Genomic DNA, 18,063 nt, shown 5'->3' with positions numbered 1-18,063 from the left:
GGCATGATTTGCCGGAAATGCTTTTAACGGAAAAGTTTCCTGTTAAAAGCATTTTCGGAACAGAGCGTCTAGATTGGCACGGATGCTTTTCCGCAAAAGCACTTTTTGCGGAAAAGTGTCCGTGGCCAATCTAGATGTGCTTTTGCGCAAAAAAGCCCTGATCGCCATTTTCACAATCTGGGCTTTTTTGCGGAAAACAAATCTCAGCTGTCTACACTGGCCCTTTTGCGCAAAAAATTTGCGCAAAGGGGACTGTTGCCCCAACGGGAGCAGCATAGTATTTCCGCCAAAAGCACTGATTTCTTACAGTTGGAAGTCAGTGCTTTTGTGGAAATTCAAGTGGCCAGTGTAGACAGCTAGCAAGTTTTTCCGGAAAAGCAGCTGATTTACTGGAAAAACTAGCCATTCTAGACACGGCCATAGAGTAGAATGATGAAAGATCAGCTTTATCTAACAGTAAGAGGATGCCGGTTCTGCAATCCTACCCATGTAGGGCTCCTTGGCTGGGGAAAGGCTGCAGATCTGCTGCGCCATCCCTGCCTTGTTGCGCTGCACGTGCCATAAGGAGCCGTGTCTCGCACGTGCTTGGTTTACAGCCTTGGCACAGCGCATTGAAACGCAGCCACAGTCAGTGGAAAGCAGCCTCTGTTCCCGTGGGGGGGCTGAACTGGGGGGAGATCCTTTGCTCGTAGCCTGGGACTTCCTGCGGCGCTGCCGCCTAATTCCCGCCGCTACACCCCTCACCCAACCCCTTAATCCCGAGCGCCAGGCCCTAATCCCCATGGCAATCCCACCCCGTGCCCGGCCGCCGACCCGCTAATCCCAGCGGCAGCTCGGGCTGGCCCCGCCTGTGGGTGGCCCCACGGCGGCCTGGGTGTGTCTCGCTGGAGCCGGCAGGCGGCGCGGACGGTCCCTCACTCTGCTCCCAGGCCAGGCCCCGCGCTCTCCCGCCGCACCATGGAGGCTTATCACAAGCCCGACCAGCAGGCTCTGCAGGCCCTGAAGGACGCGGCCAACCGGCTGCGCATCAGCTCCATCCGGGCCACCACCGCCGCCGGCTCCGGGTGAGTCCGGGGCTCCGGCCTGGCGCCGGCACCCGCCCCACAGAGCCCCGCGCTCCTCGCCTGCCTCCCGCGCCCCCCCTCGTGCGGCCGGGCACCCGCCCCACAGAGCCCCGTGCTCCTCGGCCGCCTCCTGCGCCCCCCCTCGTGCGGCCGGGCACCCGCCCCACAGAGCCCCGTGCTCCTCGGCCGCCTCCTGCGCCCCCCTCGTGCGGCCGGGCACCCGCCCCACAGAGCCCCGTGCTCCTCGGCCGCCTCCTGCGCCCCCCTCGTGCGGCCGGGCACCCGCCCCACAGAGCCCCGTGCTCCTCGGCCGCCTCCTGCGCCCCCCCCTCGTGCGGCCGGGCACCCGCCCCACAGATCCCCGCGATTCTCGGCCGCCTCCAGCGCCCCCCTCGTGCGGCCGGGCATCCGCCCCACAGATTCTCGCATCTCTACTCCTCCCCCATGAGGCCTGGCAGCCGCCCCCCCCCCACGCTGCTTACTCTTCTCTTGTGCCCCCCTCCTGCGGCCGGGCACCAGCCCCACAGATTCTCACGCTGCACGCCCGCCTCCCGCACCCCCTTTGTGTGGCCTGCTCCTAGCTCTGCTTTCTTTGCAGCCTCCCCCCATCAACCCCTCCGTGCAGGCTGCCCTTCTGCAGTCCCCCTCTCACTGCCTCCTCGTGCAGCCTGTCCCCTGCTTATCCTCTATCACTACCTCCAATCTTAGGCCTTCCGTGTAATTCTTCCCAGACCCCCCTTCCTTCTGCCCAGTCCAGTGGCCTCCACCTGCCCCTTGTGTTAGTCCTACAACCTCGCTTTTTCCTCTGTCCTCCCACTTTCCCAATTTGCAGGTCACTTGGCTAGTGAAATGAAGTGGCCCAGATACTGCCCTCGGCTGTGGCTACACTGTCCAATACAGTTACTGGTTTTGAGTTCAATGGGGTCTTACTGGAGTAACTGAAAGCAGAATTTGCCCCTAGATTTCATTTTTACTGAGTTTTAAAATCTGCAGCAGGTGACTGCTGAACCATATGTAGGGAGTTTGTCTGCAGTGCTGCACGGTGTTTCTGGGAGCAAATGCACAGTATGGGATGGGCTGATTTGAGAGAATTTTCAGTATTAGGAAATCTGGAGTTTTGAAGAAGTACAGTAGTTGCATTTCCCAAAACTTGAAATGAGCAAAGGTTGAATCACTGTCCCTTTTAATGTGAACTCCTTGGTGCAGTTCAGTGAAGCCCTTCTGTAGAGAATTTGATGTGGAACCATTTTTTGCACAAATAAAAAGATACAGCTACTAAACAATTTGGGGTAGTATGTATGTATATATGGGTGGGAATATATGTTTAGACAGTGTTTAATTTGGCACTGTCAACACACTTTGCAGTTCATAGCCCTAGTACCTCAGGACTGCTGTTTGAGTAAAGTTCAGTGGAGTCCATTTTTGCATGGAGGGTTGTGTACTGTATTGGGGTGTATGCAAAGGTTTAGAAGCAAGCTATGTGGGGGAATGGATGCTTATATATGGGGTATGGTTTAGAGGCAAGCTATGTGGGGGAATGGATGTTTATAAAAGGGGTATATATGGAGTGTATGTGTGAGATAAGAGCAGTGATAAAAATCCTTCATGTTGGAGAGTTTGTTTAAAAACTAGTCAGTTTAAAGATAAGATAGATAACTGTTAAACATCAGGGCTGAACCTTCCTTCTCAGTGTCCTACCTGTGTGACTTTGGGTATATGTTCATGAAAGGGGGGATGGATTCCTTTGTGTGCAGGGGAGGGGCGGAGCAGACAGTGATTTGCATTTTGTCTTTCTGGAACATTGCTTCTTTTACTCATGTATTTATTAGCTTTGATGATGCAAGATTGGACAGGATTCAGGTTGAGAAAGCGTGCACTTAACATTTTGACAGCTTAATTATGACCCTTTTGGGGAAATTTGATTGTTAACAAAGTGTGTATAGGTTCACTGTACTAGTAAATATACTATGACTGGAAAGAAAGAAAGAAAGAAAGCAGGAATGCTGAATTAATCTCAGAACTAAAGAATTTATGCCTAGGGCCAAACCTTTTCATTTTGTGCCTCTCAGTTGGAACTAATTCTCTACAGAATTTCAAGTTAGCCCAAATGGGATTATCTGCAAAATGCCTGCATCTCAAATGGGCAGTTTATTAAGGCCTCTGGATGGGGTTTAGTACCAATTCCAGAGTTAGCCTTGCTTTGATAATGTTGTATGTATGGAAAAATAGTATCCATGTTTGTTTATACAAAATTAAAGCCAGAGTTTTGGCTGAACATCACACTTCAGCTTTTCATTGTAGAATGCTGACTCTGAATTCTTTTTTGCAATTTATATTTTATTTACTCCTTTGAAAGATGGTTTGTAAATGCATCTTTTCAAACAGAAGAATTGGACAAGTAGTCCCGTGGATACTAAGGCCTTAATAGGAAAGACTAGTCTACAACAAAATATTTTAAATCTGTCCAATTTACTAACATCTTAATTGTGTTTCTGGCATAAGAAATTTTTTACATTTTGTTTCTGTGTGTTGTATTGAAAGTTGATAGTTCTCTTTTGCTTTTTGTCGCTCCATATACACTGTGGCTACGTCTACACTGGCAGCTTCTTGCCCAAGAACTCTTTTGCGGAAGAGTTCCTGTGTAAAAACTCTTCCACAAGAGAGCATCTACACTGGCATGTGCTTTTGCGCAAGAGCATCCATGCCAATGTAGACGCTCTCTTGTGCAAGAAAGCTCTGATGGCCATTTTAACCATAGGGGCTTCTTGTGCAAGAAATGCATGTTGCCTGTCTACACCGGCCTCTTCTGGAAGAGCTCTTGCGCAAGAGGGCTTCTTCCTGAAAGGGAGCGTCAGAGTTCTCGTGCAAGGAGCCCAAATTTTCTACAGTACAACAGCAGTTTACTTGTGCAAGAATGCACAGCCATTGTAGACAGGCGGCGTGTTTTTGCACAAGAGCGGCCGTTTTCGCGCAAGAAGGCACCAGTGTAGACACAGCCACTGAGAAGATACTTTTTGGCTTATTCCTGTAAGCTACCAAGTCAATGGAAGTTGAGGATGTTCAGCCTGTTGCAGGCTTAATTTTAGATGCTTGGTTTCATTTGGTCTAGTCTGGATGGTACTTTGAAATTCAGAGTGTTCACCAGTTCCTCTTTATTCATTTTTTATATTTACAGCATTTGTCAAGGAACTCGGCATAGACTTATGCTGTGTCTAGACTACATCCCTCTCTGCAGAGTAATGTAAATGAGGCACTTTAAAAGCACAAATGAAGCGGTGATTTAAATATCCTGTGCTTCATTTGCATAATCGCATCATTATGCTCTTTTGAACAAGTGCCATTTCGAAAGTAAAACCGGTCTAGATGTGGTTCTTTCGAAAATGGCAGTCTTTACTTTCGGTTTTACTTTCAAACTGGCACTTGTTCGAAAGAGCACCATCATGCGATTATGCAAATGAAGCGTGGGATATTTAAATCCCTGCTTCATTTGCACTTTCAAAGTGCCTCATTTACATCCCTCTGCCGATAGAGGGATGTAGTCTAGACTTACCTGTAGTTCCCTCTTCTGCTCCCCTTCAGTTCAGTAGTAACACTCCCATTGACTTCACTTGCAGCAGGATTAAAACCCCTCAACAGTTTTGAAACAATATCTGATTATAATCCTTAGTGTAGGAATGGAATGATTTGCTATAGTTGACTTATTTTAAAATATATGAAAAATGGTAAAAAGGTTTCCTTGATATTTTATTTGTATATGTATAAAAATACTCAATACTTGCAACACAAAAATAAAATCACATTAATTTGTTTACTACATCGTAATAATGGGAAAAGTCTGAAATAACTTGGTTATGAAATATGGAAAGCACAGGGAATATTGTCATGACAAGTGATGTTTTCTTGATAAATGAGACTTGATCAACCAGGATGGTGACACAGCAGTGCATTTAATAGGAGGAAAGAGCAAAGTTTCAAGAGCAGTCTGATTAGCACTAGGGAATCAAATCAAGCTCACACAGCCATATATCTGCATACTTCTGTCCAAATATTTATTACCTGAACAAGGCAAGTATAAGAATTTGACGCTCAGGGTGAGAAAGTAAATAGAACAGAATGGTCATGATTTTCAGTTACGTTTGAAGGACAAGGTGGATAAGATAATTATTAGAGCAACTTCTGTTGGAGAGAGACACAAGTTTTCTCTCTCACCCACAAAAGTTGGTCCAATAAAAGATATAACCTCACCCATCTTGTCTCTCTATCTTGGGATCCACAAGACTACAACACTGCATACAAATACATTTGATTACAGGCTCATTGCAAAGAAAGACTATATCTGAGTCACATTGTACATTAACTGTTTTAAGGAAGTTAATTTGTTTTTAAATATGGTTTGTGTGCAGAAGTATTAAGAAAAGATACAGGAAATGCTTGAAATTAAAGCATTTAAGAACAAAAGAGAACTTGTGGACTTCCTTGAAGGAAGTGACTTTGTGAATTATGACCTGTGTTGCAATAAGTATTGTGAGATGAGGATACATTAGCTAGTTACTGCAGTTTTACTCATATTAAACTCTCATTGAAGACCATGGGAGCTTGCCTGAATGAGGATGGAAGGATCTGGGATCTTGATCCTGCAAGATAATGTGTGAAATTTAGAGATGCTAGGGCTATTCCAGTTCCACTAAAACATGCAGTTTTATGGGCAAATAAATGTTTAAACTCTCCTGTTAATCCACTGCAATTGTATTTGGAAATCAAAGTAGATGAATAAATATAAAATCAATATGTCCATTAACAAAACTACATTTAGGTAATTCACAATGAAGATTGATTATCATCTTCATTCACCTGAGAGTGTCCATAGTTACAGATATGTGAGATTAGGTGTTTTTAGTCCTTCTCTTAATAAACAGTTTTGCACAACTGTAGTCATGACAGTGTGATTAATAAACGTGACTATTATTGTTTATTTTCTTTTCCTTGTGGACAGACAAGCTCTTCCATTATTTTTTTTTCCAGCTGGTGCATTTAAATTAGCTAATTGTAAAATTGAACTGTCACTTTTTGTGCTGCATCTTCACTGGGTTTGTGTAGAGGAAAAGATGATCTTTTATTAATGCCAGTGGCATTTTGGCCATAGTTGATAGTCTTGACTGTTAGGAGATACGGAGTTTGAAAAAAAATTAAAGGGTGAACTTCTGCAGTTCTTGAAACAATGGTTTACTTGTAAGATTTGATAAGATTCTGAAAAGTGGAAGCTGCAAGAATTTCTTTAGAAGCAGTTAAGTTTCACAATTTGGGGTATAAACAGATATTGTTACCTTAGAATGATTATTTTTTAGTTTTGGCAGGTTTTTTTCCCCAATATTGTTCTTTTTAATTAAGCCCCTTCTAGCTGCATTTGTAGCTATTTAAATATATAGCAGGACTAGGGATATAAAGGTTTAACCGATGAACTGGTTACCTGCTAAGCATCTCCCTTGCTGGGTGATGTTTACAGATAATCTGTTAACCCATGGCTCAGCTGGGCTGGATCAACCCTCTGTGTCTCAGAAGGGAGTCCGCTTTAAGGTTAACCAGTTAAACCTAGTGTTCAACCGGTTAACATTTTAAACAGATAATCTGTTAACCCATGGCTCAGCTGGGCTGGATCAACCCTCTGTGTCTCAGAAGGGAGTCTGCTTTAAGGTTAACCAGTTAAACCTAGTGTTCAACCGGTTAACATTTTAAACAATGAGTAACATCCCTAATCAAGACTATAAACTTGGCTACATTAACTGAGCCAGGATTTCCTTCAAGAGCTGGAGATGCAGAACCTAATTCCTTGTATTCTCTTGTTTATTGGAAACAAATTCAAAAGTATGGTGATGTTTCTATAAAAGCCAGCTGACAATGAATTTTACAAACCATACCACCTTCTTAAAATTCAAAATTGGATGTCAATTCTGAATGGAACATAGAAGATTATGTATGGGTAGTGCAAAGATATTGTTTGTCATATTTTTCTCTTTCTAATAAATAACTTTTTGCTATCGATTTAGACCTAATAAACTGTGCCTTGGGTTTTATTGTATCTTAGCACAGGTAGATCTTTCTACCTGATCAAACGGAATTCTGTACATTGTTTTGAGATTGATTTGTAGTATCTGATGTACAGTCTCACCTTGAGTTATTTTTCTAAAATAAAAAAGCATTTAATTAACCAGTAGTTCTGCAATCTTTTTTTTTTGAGTCAACTTCTTATGTTTTATACATTTTTTTATTTTTATTTTTTTCATATGCTCACCATTCTAGGTTGCTTAAAACCTTTTTTCCCAAGACCAAGAGTTCATAGCAATATGGTTAAGTATAATGAAAAGTTTGAACAAGCATGTAAGGATTAACTCACATGTATAAGTATTTACTAATCTATGTTTGAATCATGGTTTAAACCTAATTATTTTGGTTCCTAGTGTTTGAGTGCCTACTAGGGGATGGACACTAATCTTTACTTTGCATTTTGCAAGAGTGTTTGCATGTGTCTAACTTCATACTGAAATAAGAGAGTATTAGCCGGGAGGGGGAGAAGTGCCACTAGCAAAAATATTTGTATTCCGATTTAAGTTGTACTGTAAACTGTTTATTAATCCTAACATGCATGGAATTGTAGACATGGAAAATAAAAGTTTATCTGGGTGATATTCTTAACTAAAGTGTTCTTGCTTTATAAATAGGGCTTCAGGTTTTAAATGAATATTATATTAAAAGCTTACTGGTAAATATTTGTAGACAAGAAAACCACCTTCTAATTTGAACACTGGAGTTTCCTTCCAAGCCCAGTACTGATGTGTTTAGCCATTAGTTCATCACATAGTGACTGCTGAGATCAAGAATATTCCTCTTTCATATTAATTAATGCCTGAAAATTGCTACTTTGGGGTCTAATCAAAATCCTAAAATTACTTGTGAGGTAATTGGCAAATAAACGGTGAAAAACAGAGGCCGTGTTTTCAAGGAGGCTAAAATGCCTTCTATTAGGAATGCATTTAATGTCAAGACTGCACATGAAAATCTATATATTCAGAGATACAGGCAGTCCCCGGGTTACGTACAAGAATGGGACTGTAGGTTTGTTCTTAAGTTGAATTTGTATGTAAGTCGGAACTGGTACATATTGTAGGGGAAACTCTAGCCAAACATTTCTCCAGAGCTCAGTTTTATTCTCCCACACCTCACTTCACTCAGTCCTTTATTCTCAAGCTGAGGTGTCTGCTGAGAAAAGCTGCTCCCTGGTATGCTGGGGCGGGGGGGCCCTAGCTTCGTGTCTCCCTGGTCTGCTGGGGGGAAGCAGCTAGTGCGGGGTTGCCTCACCCCGTTTGTAAGTAGGGATCCGATGTAAGTCGGATCCATGTAACCCGGGGACTGCCTGTATTTATAAATCACAGCCAGGTATACAATTCTGTGTGTTCATTTTTTGGGCAGTGATGCCCATAGAATGTATAAGGGTGGATAGTAACTTCAAATGGTAATTGTTTGTAATGCTAGGGAATACTAGTAACAGTGTAAGAATACCTTTCTGTGACATTTGAAACACTACTGCCCAATAATTTGCCATCCACAGCTGGAAACACCACCTTTCATGTTTTGACCCTCTTCTAGTTAATATTGTGGATGGTGAAGATTTAACTAGTAAGCCTCACTCTTAACGGGTGAAGCTTACCGGTTTTGATTAACCAGTGGGGCTGAAATAGCTCCCTGCCTGCTGTGGGCATGGGGTTGCTCCAGCCCCATGGGGCCCACTGTGGACAGGAGCTGCTCTGACTAGGAGGATGGAGCAACCTCTGCCTTTGGGGTGAGGAGGCTGCTACTGCTGTGCTGGAGCACTCTCTCTATCCCCACACTTGCCTCCCTTTTAGTTTACTGGTTAAACAATATATTTAATTGGTTAGACAATTAAATGGGATTTTACATCCCTGGTTAATATGCTGTCTGGCATGATTATTTCTGAAATTGGGGTGCACACTTCTGAGCTTTTATAGCAATATATGGTTGAAATAATCCTTTGTGAGCCCATTAAAGACTGTGGAAAAAGTGCCCCAACATCAATGGAACCAAGATACTGAAATGTATCAACTTGCTCAATATTTCACACTCTAAATGTTAGAAAATACTCAGCTTTCCATTAGTCATAAATGAAACAAATCATCATTTTTCAGTTGCAGAACTTGATCATGTTGTTAAAATTAGGGATGTAAGTTGACTACCCTGATAAGCCTAAGTAGTTGAGTCACTACTTTACTAGTCACCCCCTCCCATTGTTACCTCTGTATCAGAGGCAGCATGGGGGGGGGGGTAGGGAAGCAGGAGCCAGTGCTGGTGGGAGCCAGCTTAAAAGCAAGTTGTCTCCCAGCACCATCTCTGTGGGGAGGGGGGTCAGGGGAAGCAGAGGTGCAGCAGGGGAAATGGCGCAAGTGGGGATTAAAGAAGTTCCGGCTTGTGCTGGGTCCCAACTGCTGCACCTCTGCCTTTTAAAGATAGTAAGAGCCTTGTGGGGGTGCAGCAGGTAGGACCTGGCATGAGTGGGGACTGCTTGAGTCCCCACTCATCCCAGGTTCCTCACTGTGTCTCTGCCTTTTAAATGTAAAAGCTGCAGCCAGCTCTTACTACATTTAAAAGGCAGAGGTGCATCAGGGATAGCAGGCGCCCCACCACTGATTAATCGAGTAGTTGATGGAATTTCCATTGACCGCTCGATTAAGTGATTAATAGAAATTTAACACCCTTAATTAAAATTACCACAAATAAACTAATTATCATAAAATGATCCTTCCAGTTTTCGCTACCTAAAAATTTGTTTTATTGACATGGAAATAAAATGAGAGAAACGTTTCTATTATTTAATACTATCTTATAAGACACATTCTTTCAAAGTCTCTTTATGATAGTTGCTCTTATGATACAAGATAGAATGTAGTTGGGGTTTATGTAATACGTTTTTAAAAGTCTCAGAGCTCTCTAAAACACACAGCATTTTGAGGGTGACATTCTCCCCTATGCAAAGGGCCTGCACAAGATACTGAATCACACTTACCCCTGCTCATTTAATGTGAGTTCTAAGTGCCTGAAGGCCGCTGCTCTTGCCCTCTGCTTTAGGATTAATTTTACTCCTACTGATAAATGAACAGAATAATTTCAAGCACGTATTGCATATTCTCTCTTACACCTTAGAATTGCTGATTGTGATGACATTCCTTGGTGTGGAGAGGAATAGAGTGCCCAAACAGATAAGCCAGTGACCTATCTGTAAGGCCTGCATTTTAACATCCACTTTGGTTTAGATAACAAGACATTGTATGCTCTTAAAGTACAGCTAATTGGTAGTAGGATAACAGTAGATGGTTTGGGCAATCAAAAGCACTTAGAATTACGTATGTTAACAATGAGGAATAGAGGACTAGCAAGCTGGTATTCTAATTATATGGATGCAAGTTGACAGTAGTAATGATAATCTTGTATCTGCTTTGACTTGTAGCCACCCGACATCATGTTGCAGTGCAGCAGAGATCATGTCTGTGCTCTTTTTTCATACCATGAAGTACAAAGCAAAAGATCCCCGAAACCCCAGCAATGACCGGTTTGTACTCTCAAAGGTAAGAACCAGAACTAGTTGGAATATACTTTCTCAATCTAATTCATAGATTAGTTGTTTGCTAAATAAACATATTTGTTTTCTTGACTAATATTTGGTCTTATCAGTATGCAACTCTAGTAATGGCAATAAAAATCTTTTGAAAAGAATTTTAAGATTATCTTATGTGAGAAAAGAGGAAAATGCCAAATAAAATCTTGCCGAACATGGGAAAGGATAAGCCTGAAAGGAACTTCCAGATTTCTGTGTGTCAGTGTGTTGCTGTAACATTCAAAATACTTAAGCAGTTGAGTTGTTGAATTACAAATGTTTTATATTCTTTCCTGGTACTATATGAGAAATCTATCCAGAAGCAATGTAATTTAAAGGCAAAGCCAAAAAATATGCCATTATGTGTATTTTAACCCATAAGTTATGGTTAAGCTTTTTGTGATGTCCCTTCTGTCTGTGGCCATCTTGCCTTTACTGTGATCCTTTCCAGAGCTCTGATGTTTGTCATGCTATCTTAGTACAGTGTTGGGAGCGTTCTTAGGAGCATGATGGGAAGTAGCAATTGCAGTTCAGCGGGTGACATTCTTTCCCTATTCACTAATAAGATACTAAAGAGAACAGTGCTTCTGAAGGTGTAGTTTATTCAGCTAAGAAATAAAACAAATGTTCTGAGGACATCAAAGTTTCCATGGCACTTTTAGTCAGAGTGGGATGTTAGCTTGGAATTCTGAATAAATTTCAGCTCAGGTAATTACATCCTTGTTGTTTAAAGTCTGTATGAAGTCCTCTATTTTCTGTTCTAAACTGTTCTGTGGTGTTAAACATATTGCTATCATCTTCTGTGGCAGATACCCTAAGTATACATTTGAGTTTACAAAGTGCTTTGAAATACTTTATGGTAAGTAGCATTTCAGACATCAAATATTGTTAAGAAAAAGTGGCAAAATTACTGTACCAGGTGGTGTTATACAGTCTGAAACTAGGGAGCATCCCAGCAGACTGCAGAATGGACTGCAAATAGGGAATCTGAATTTTGGCATGATCAGGCTGAAATTTGGAACATAGATAGTCACCCTCTAGAGGGGAAATGTTTATAGCAATTCCTCTCAGCTTTCTTGGAGCTTATATGAATTCAGTACCTGGAGGAGGAGCAACTAGCTAGCTAAAGAAACCAGACAATTTTTGAGATGATGCTGATAGGAAGAGGGAATCACTTCAAAGAACTTGATTCTGCTTTAGATTCCACCCCACCCCAGTGATGAAGACTTCTGTCCTTGAGATGAAGACTTCTGTCCTTCCACCGCTTTGGGCTCCACATTAGATTCAAACTTGGGCACAGTGACTTGTGGATTCAAGTTCTCTAATTGCGATAGTTACTACTCACTGAATTTAATCTTAAATCCGTACATACTTAAAAAGCTCCAACTGGGACAAAACTCAGCATCTCATTATTCAGAAACACTGGTTCTCCTGGTTGTGTTACCCAGTAGTTCAGTCTCCTCCCATTAAATGTAGAGTCCAAGTTATAGGGTACGTCTAGACTACATGCCTCTGTCGCCAGAGGCATGTAGATTAGGCTACCAGACATAGTAAAATGAAGCGGCGATTTAAATAATCGCCGCTTCATTTAAATTTACATGGCTGCCGCGCTGAGCCGACAAACAGCTAATCAGCTGTTTGTCGGCTCAGCGCGATAGTCTGGACGCGTGGGTGTTGACATCAAAGGGATTTGTCGACCACCCAGGTAAACCTCATCCCAGGAGGCATACCTGGGTGGTCGACAAATACCTTTGATGTCGACACCCGCGCGTCCAGACTATCGCGCTGAGCCGACAATCAGCTGATCAGCTGTTTGTCGGCTCAGCGCGGCAGCCATGTAAATTTAAATGAAGCGTCGATTATTTAAATTGCCGCTTCATTTTACTATGTCTGGTAGCCTAATCTACATGCCTCTGGCGACAGAGGCATGTAGTCTAGACGTACCCCAAGTCTCTCATAATATTTGAAGTCTTCCATTGGATTAGCTCTTCCTAAGACAGAATCTATCCCTCCTCAAGTATGACCTCCTTTAAGAGCTTTAAAATAGGTACACAAGCTTTCTTTCATGGCTGGAAGTCTGATTAGTGCAGTCCTTGACCATGGATAGAGTAAAAGCAGGAATCTGTGGAAGTCCCAGGTCTCCAAAAAAACGCAAAGGGATTAGAGCCAATATGAAGCAGCGATTTATTTGCAGGCATTTTAGATCTTGGTCCCTTACATTGTAAAGAAACTTTTAGTGGACATAAAGGATCCATGGAGCTGAATTTGTCACGTTTATACATTATTATTTTGTCTCAATATCGAATACTGTGAAAATTTGCTCTTCATTTACAATTGATTTTTTTTTTCCCTCCTAGGGCCACGCGGCACCAATTCTGTATGCTGTCTGGGCTGAGGCAGGCTTCCTACAAGAAGCAGAATTATTAAACTTGAGGAAAATAGATTCCATTTTGGAAGGACACCCTGTACCAGTGAGTATTTGAGGAATAAGCGTAATCATTATTAAAATAGGAACTTCATGTGAATCAAGAAATACATGCATCTTATGCAACAAGTTCTGGTTGCTAACTATTGCACAGTAAAGATAAAGATTTTTTTAAAGAAGTTGGTAGTGTCTGTGGCTAGAAAAATAGAGAACTTATCGTCAGCAGGTAGAAGAGGCAGTGGAAGATAGGCATTTTGAGAAGGCACTATCTGGCTCCGCCCACACTCTGTTCTCCCTGTTCAGCGCCTGGGCTTCAGTCCTGCACTGCCAGTTCTCCTCCTGGTCTGGAACTGAGGAGGCTGGAGTGGGAGAGAGTGGTGCCCACCTTCCCCATGGTCGGGGACAGGGGGTCTGTGGGCTGCTACTCATCCTCTGGAGAGGCTGGGCTGCAGACCACAAGTGCTTGTGGGGAGGGAGACCTGTGGCTGGACCACAGTTTGCAAGTGCTCAGGCCACAAGTGGTTGGGGAGGGTGGGAGAGACTGCCCGTGCTCTGGAGGAATCAGGCTACAGGTGGTCTGTGCTTGATTGGGGGTGGAAGCACAGGCCTCCCATGATCAGAGCTGGGGGAGGGCTCCACTTAAACAGGTGGGGGGACATAGCTCCCATGGGGGCCATAAGTAGCAGGCACAGGGTCTCAGGCAAAAGGAGCAGGGCTGGAGGGCTTTCCTCCCCCAGACCTAGGTTCACCCACCATTCATGAGAGAACTGCTTGTTCCAGTAGAAGTGGATGCCCAAGAATATGACTTATCATGACTTTATTAAAATGTTGACCCCATACTAACCACTTTTTGTGGAGTTACTGCATGGCTCATCATCTTTCCCTATGGGGAAACTGAGGTAGCATCTCTCGTTTCAAAGGAAACCTATCTAATTGCCTTACTAGTTTTTCACCCTCACTCCTGCTGGAGCCATTAGCTTTTTGCTGCCACTCCCACTATCCCAAGGAGAAGAGTAAGAAAAGATTTTCAAGCAAGGCACCTCAAGTTATTTGTTGGATCTAATGCTTTTCTTTTCAGTTTCTACTCTTGATCTACCCCTTTCCATGCCATCTCTGACAGGATCGATGCATAGTTGCAGGGCTGTTAGCCAGTGGTACTGTGGCTATTAAGCCACCTGTGCTGCCAGTGGAGAAGTGGGACAGGGCAGTATTCATAGGGACTTTGAATCCATTCAAATGTACTGAAATCCACAGGCTTGAAATTGAATGAATCATGGTCTGGGCCCATCTCATTAACCTCTTCTTAGGCCAGGTCTATACTATACTTGGAAGGCTAAGTTAAGGTACAGAACTCCAGATACATAAAATACATAGCTGAAGTAAACATACCTTAAGCCAGGGGTGGGCAATAATTTTTTGCCGGGGGCCACTTCAGAAATTTTTCAAGTGGCTCCGGGCCACATTGTAAGGGGCGGGGCCTCAAGCAGTAAGGGCGGGGCCAGGAGACTTCCCTGCTTCTCCACCCACAGATCATGATTGGTCTGGGGGTCGAGGAGCGTGTGAAGTCTTTGCTCGCATCCCAGGCCCCAATTTGTCTGGTGCTGGGGGAGTGGCAGGGCCTCCACAGGCAGATCAACCCACTTGGCTGGCCGGATCCAGCTCGCAGAGGCCCTTTTGCCCACCCCATCTTAAGCTGAACTTGGTGCTGTCTTCACAGAGGGAGACAGACAGTAGCAAACACTTCCGTCAGCTTCCCTTACTCCTCGCATCTGCTGGACGGAAATGCCCTCATCATTCAGTTTGGTGGGTCTTAACTAGACCCACTAAATCAAACTCCAGAAGATTGATCTTTGGCATGCTAAGTATAGACGTGGCCTTAGTACGAGGTTGGAATTCTGTCCTGCTGTTGTGAGAATCCATTGAAGTGGGAATTAACTTTCTCATCCTGTGAATTTAGTGTTTGAAATTCTTAATTGCAAAGTAATTGTTGCCTTTTTATTTTCAGAAACAACCATTCACTGATGTAGCTACTGGATCCCTTGGTCAGGGACTTGGTGCTGCCTGTGGTATGGCCTATACTGGCAAATACTTTGATAAAGCCAGGTAATTCTTTTTCATGTTTAGTATTTTATGCTGTGTAGGGGAGAAAAAATTGCTGAGCAAACAGATTGCATTCTTACCCTGTTCAAAAATTATTTACTCCATTATTTTCTACTCCTTACCCAACTCCAAATTCAGTTTGGAAATTAAAGTGGTATCTGAGAAGCCCTGTTAACAAAATAATGCAGCTCCAAGGATTAACAAAAATGGATGCACACTGTTCCTGCGTAACCTGACAGTGGTGCCAGGGTGATGTTACTATTTCTGCACAGGGAAGGTGGCATGTTGTATGGAGCAGCCACTAGCCTTCAGCATATGGAAAAACACTGTTCATTCAAAGCTGTTATGCCCTCTTACTCAGAGAAGAATCTAGCTGAATATAGCTGCCGCTGTTGTTACAGAGTAAAGACAGGTAATAAAGAAAATATGAAGAAGGACCTGGTTGTGCTCCCATTAAAATTAATGGGAGCACTGCTGGGCCATAAATAGCAGTCCAGAATGTTAACTGGAATCCATACAACTCCAGAGCAGGAATGACTTTTCTGCTGTTTCTCAGGCTGGCGGACAAGGAAAGTAGATGTCAAAAGACATATTAGATCGCTTTCTTTCTCATACAGATAAGGTTGATGTGTATTATTTGACATTTTTAGCACATTCAAATACAGCTTGCTTAGTTAATATATTATTAAATCCTACGCTTCATTAGCTTGAAATCATTTCTATGAAAGACGATTTGCTGATTTTAATACAGTTGAACAGGTGGTAGTTGTAGGAATAATTTACACGGTGATTACTGGCACAAATAGTGGTACTGAATGTAGCATTGGAAAGCAGCCAGTATGTGTGGAATTGTAATTCGCCCGAGTCAATTATCAAGTGCAGACAAGAATCTTGTGATGTGTGCATTCGTAGGTGACTGTGGTAATATGGGATACTATAGTTCAGTAGCTCTTATAATATTTAATCTTATAAGGCTTCTGCTCAGTTTTGTTTTAAAACAAATACATTGCTATTGTGATAGTCAACAGGCAATATTCATTTTACATGGAGATCTACATGGCCATCCAAAAAATTGTGACAAAAGATAAACCTAAGGGCTGAGTCTAGCAGTCCGTGCTCAGGTATTACTGTTGTCACTGTGAGCTTTGCCTAAGAAAAGGCAAAAATTTCTTTCATTTGAAAAAATGGGTTGTGCCCATGAAAGCTCGTGATAACATCTACTTTTTTTTTTTTTAGACTCTAAGGTGCTGCAGGACCATTAGTTGTTTAATTTTTTTCAGTTATAGACTAACATGGGTAGCCCTCTGAAGCCTGAGAAAGGGTTCAATATTTTGGAAATAGTCTGCAAAACTATATAATGATTTTATATTTCTTATGCATGATCATGCTTATTTTTACTATATAGCCCAGTCTTGATTTATGGTTTCTCTTAAATGAAAATGTAGGTGTCCTTTCCAATGAGTATACTAAATGAAACTCCTTAAATGAGGAAGTAAAAAGCAATCCTTAAATAGTTTACGGCATTGTCAATAATCTGGCTGAGTCACAGTGACAGCATTTAACAGGCATTTTCATTACAACTTTAATTGTAAGAAGACTCATTGTTACAACTCCTTTCCCAAGACTACCTATATTTTAGTTTGTAGCTACATTCTATAGGTGAACCTCTCTTGTTTGTGACTCTCTGGTCTGGCAACATCTGAGGTGTGGCAGGACCACAGATGTTGCTAGACCAGATTGCCCCGGCCCCAGTGGTTGAGAGTGACTGGGAGCAGAGCCGGTCTGATCTTCAGGGCCCCATAATCTGGGAGTAGCCCTGGGAGCAGTTGCTGCCCCATGGGTTATGGGGTCAGGGAATGCTGGGAGCAGCTGCTATTGGGACGTGGGGGCAGAGAGCAGAGCCCCAGGGGGCAGCAGAGCCAGGCAGGTGAGTTGGAAAAGGTTAGGCTTCTGGGTTCTCCTGGGGCAGCAGCTAGGAGAGGAGCTCCAGGAGATTCCAGATGCCTGACTTTCTCTGGTCCAGCAAATTCCTTTGTTTGGGACCACTTGGTTCCTGAGGGTGCTGGACCAGGGAGGTTCAACTTGTATCGTTATTATAATTGCCATTAATGGAGATTTCCACCATACTGATCTATCACACAGTAGGTTTGATTGAGAAGACAATGGGTGTAAAAAGAATACAGCATATATCACATCCTATTTAGCACTTACAACATTTTTTTTTATTCATACTCACAGCATTTTTACACCAGAACACACATTACCAAGTATTTTTACCTGAGATAATTGCACATTTAGAACCGGAGTGGCATATCACCTGAACTGTTAAAGAGGTTTTGAATTTTATTTTAAATAACTGGTAGCATTCTGAATACTATTTGGGCATAGTCTTGCTCCCATTGAAATCAATGGAAAAACTATATAAAACTGAGCAAAGCTCTATGCTAAAAATAAACTTATTTAATGTAAACCAACAAATTCAAAGAATCAAGATGTTGAAATATCATAAATTTATTTTCTGGGAAAAAATTAGATTTATTACAAATAGTTTTCTCCACATATGAGAAAAACCTGTCTTTAAATATATTTAAATATTATTTTACTATGATTTGTTCCCTATCACAATTTTTTACCTATTTTACATAATAAAATACAAAAATAGAGTAGGTACCTGTCTTCTTGGTTGCAATTTTAGAAATTCATTGCAGAGTAACTAACATTATTTGATTCCACAAGGATCAGTAGTTTCAAAAAATAAATGTTCTAATCAGTTCATTATCCTGTAGTTCTCTCATTCCTCTCTGCACAAGAAA

The 18,063-nt window shown here is 42.4% G+C and overlaps 1 protein-coding gene across 2 annotated transcripts in view; it reads left to right on the top strand.

Moving 5' to 3' along the window:
• The first annotated feature begins 716 nt into the window (after nucleotides 1-716).
• TKT (transketolase) overlaps nucleotides 717-18,063 on the top strand; it is a 38,555-nt gene continuing 21,208 nt past the window's right edge. The window contains exons 1-4 of one of the 2 annotated variants that reach the window (XM_075938916.2): nucleotides 717-1,064; nucleotides 10,579-10,696; nucleotides 13,083-13,196; nucleotides 15,156-15,253. In XM_075938916.2, coding sequence (XP_075795031.2) covers nucleotides 958-1,064; nucleotides 10,579-10,696; nucleotides 13,083-13,196; nucleotides 15,156-15,253 — 437 coding nt within the window. In that variant the 5' untranslated portion in view covers nucleotides 717-957. Of the gene's footprint in view, nucleotides 1,065-7,386; nucleotides 7,409-10,578; nucleotides 10,697-13,082; nucleotides 13,197-15,155; nucleotides 15,254-18,063 lie in introns of those variants that run through there. The other variant, XM_089781189.1, reaches the window with a different exon arrangement.

This window comes from Pelodiscus sinensis, chromosome 11, assembly GCF_052426305.1.
Source record: "Pelodiscus sinensis isolate ZL-2025 chromosome 11, ASM5242630v1, whole genome shotgun sequence".
NCBI classification, from domain to species: Eukaryota; Metazoa; Chordata; order Testudines; family Trionychidae; genus Pelodiscus; species Pelodiscus sinensis.
Note: the sequence above shows the minus strand (reverse complement) of the source record. Positions and strands in the feature narration are given on the sequence as shown.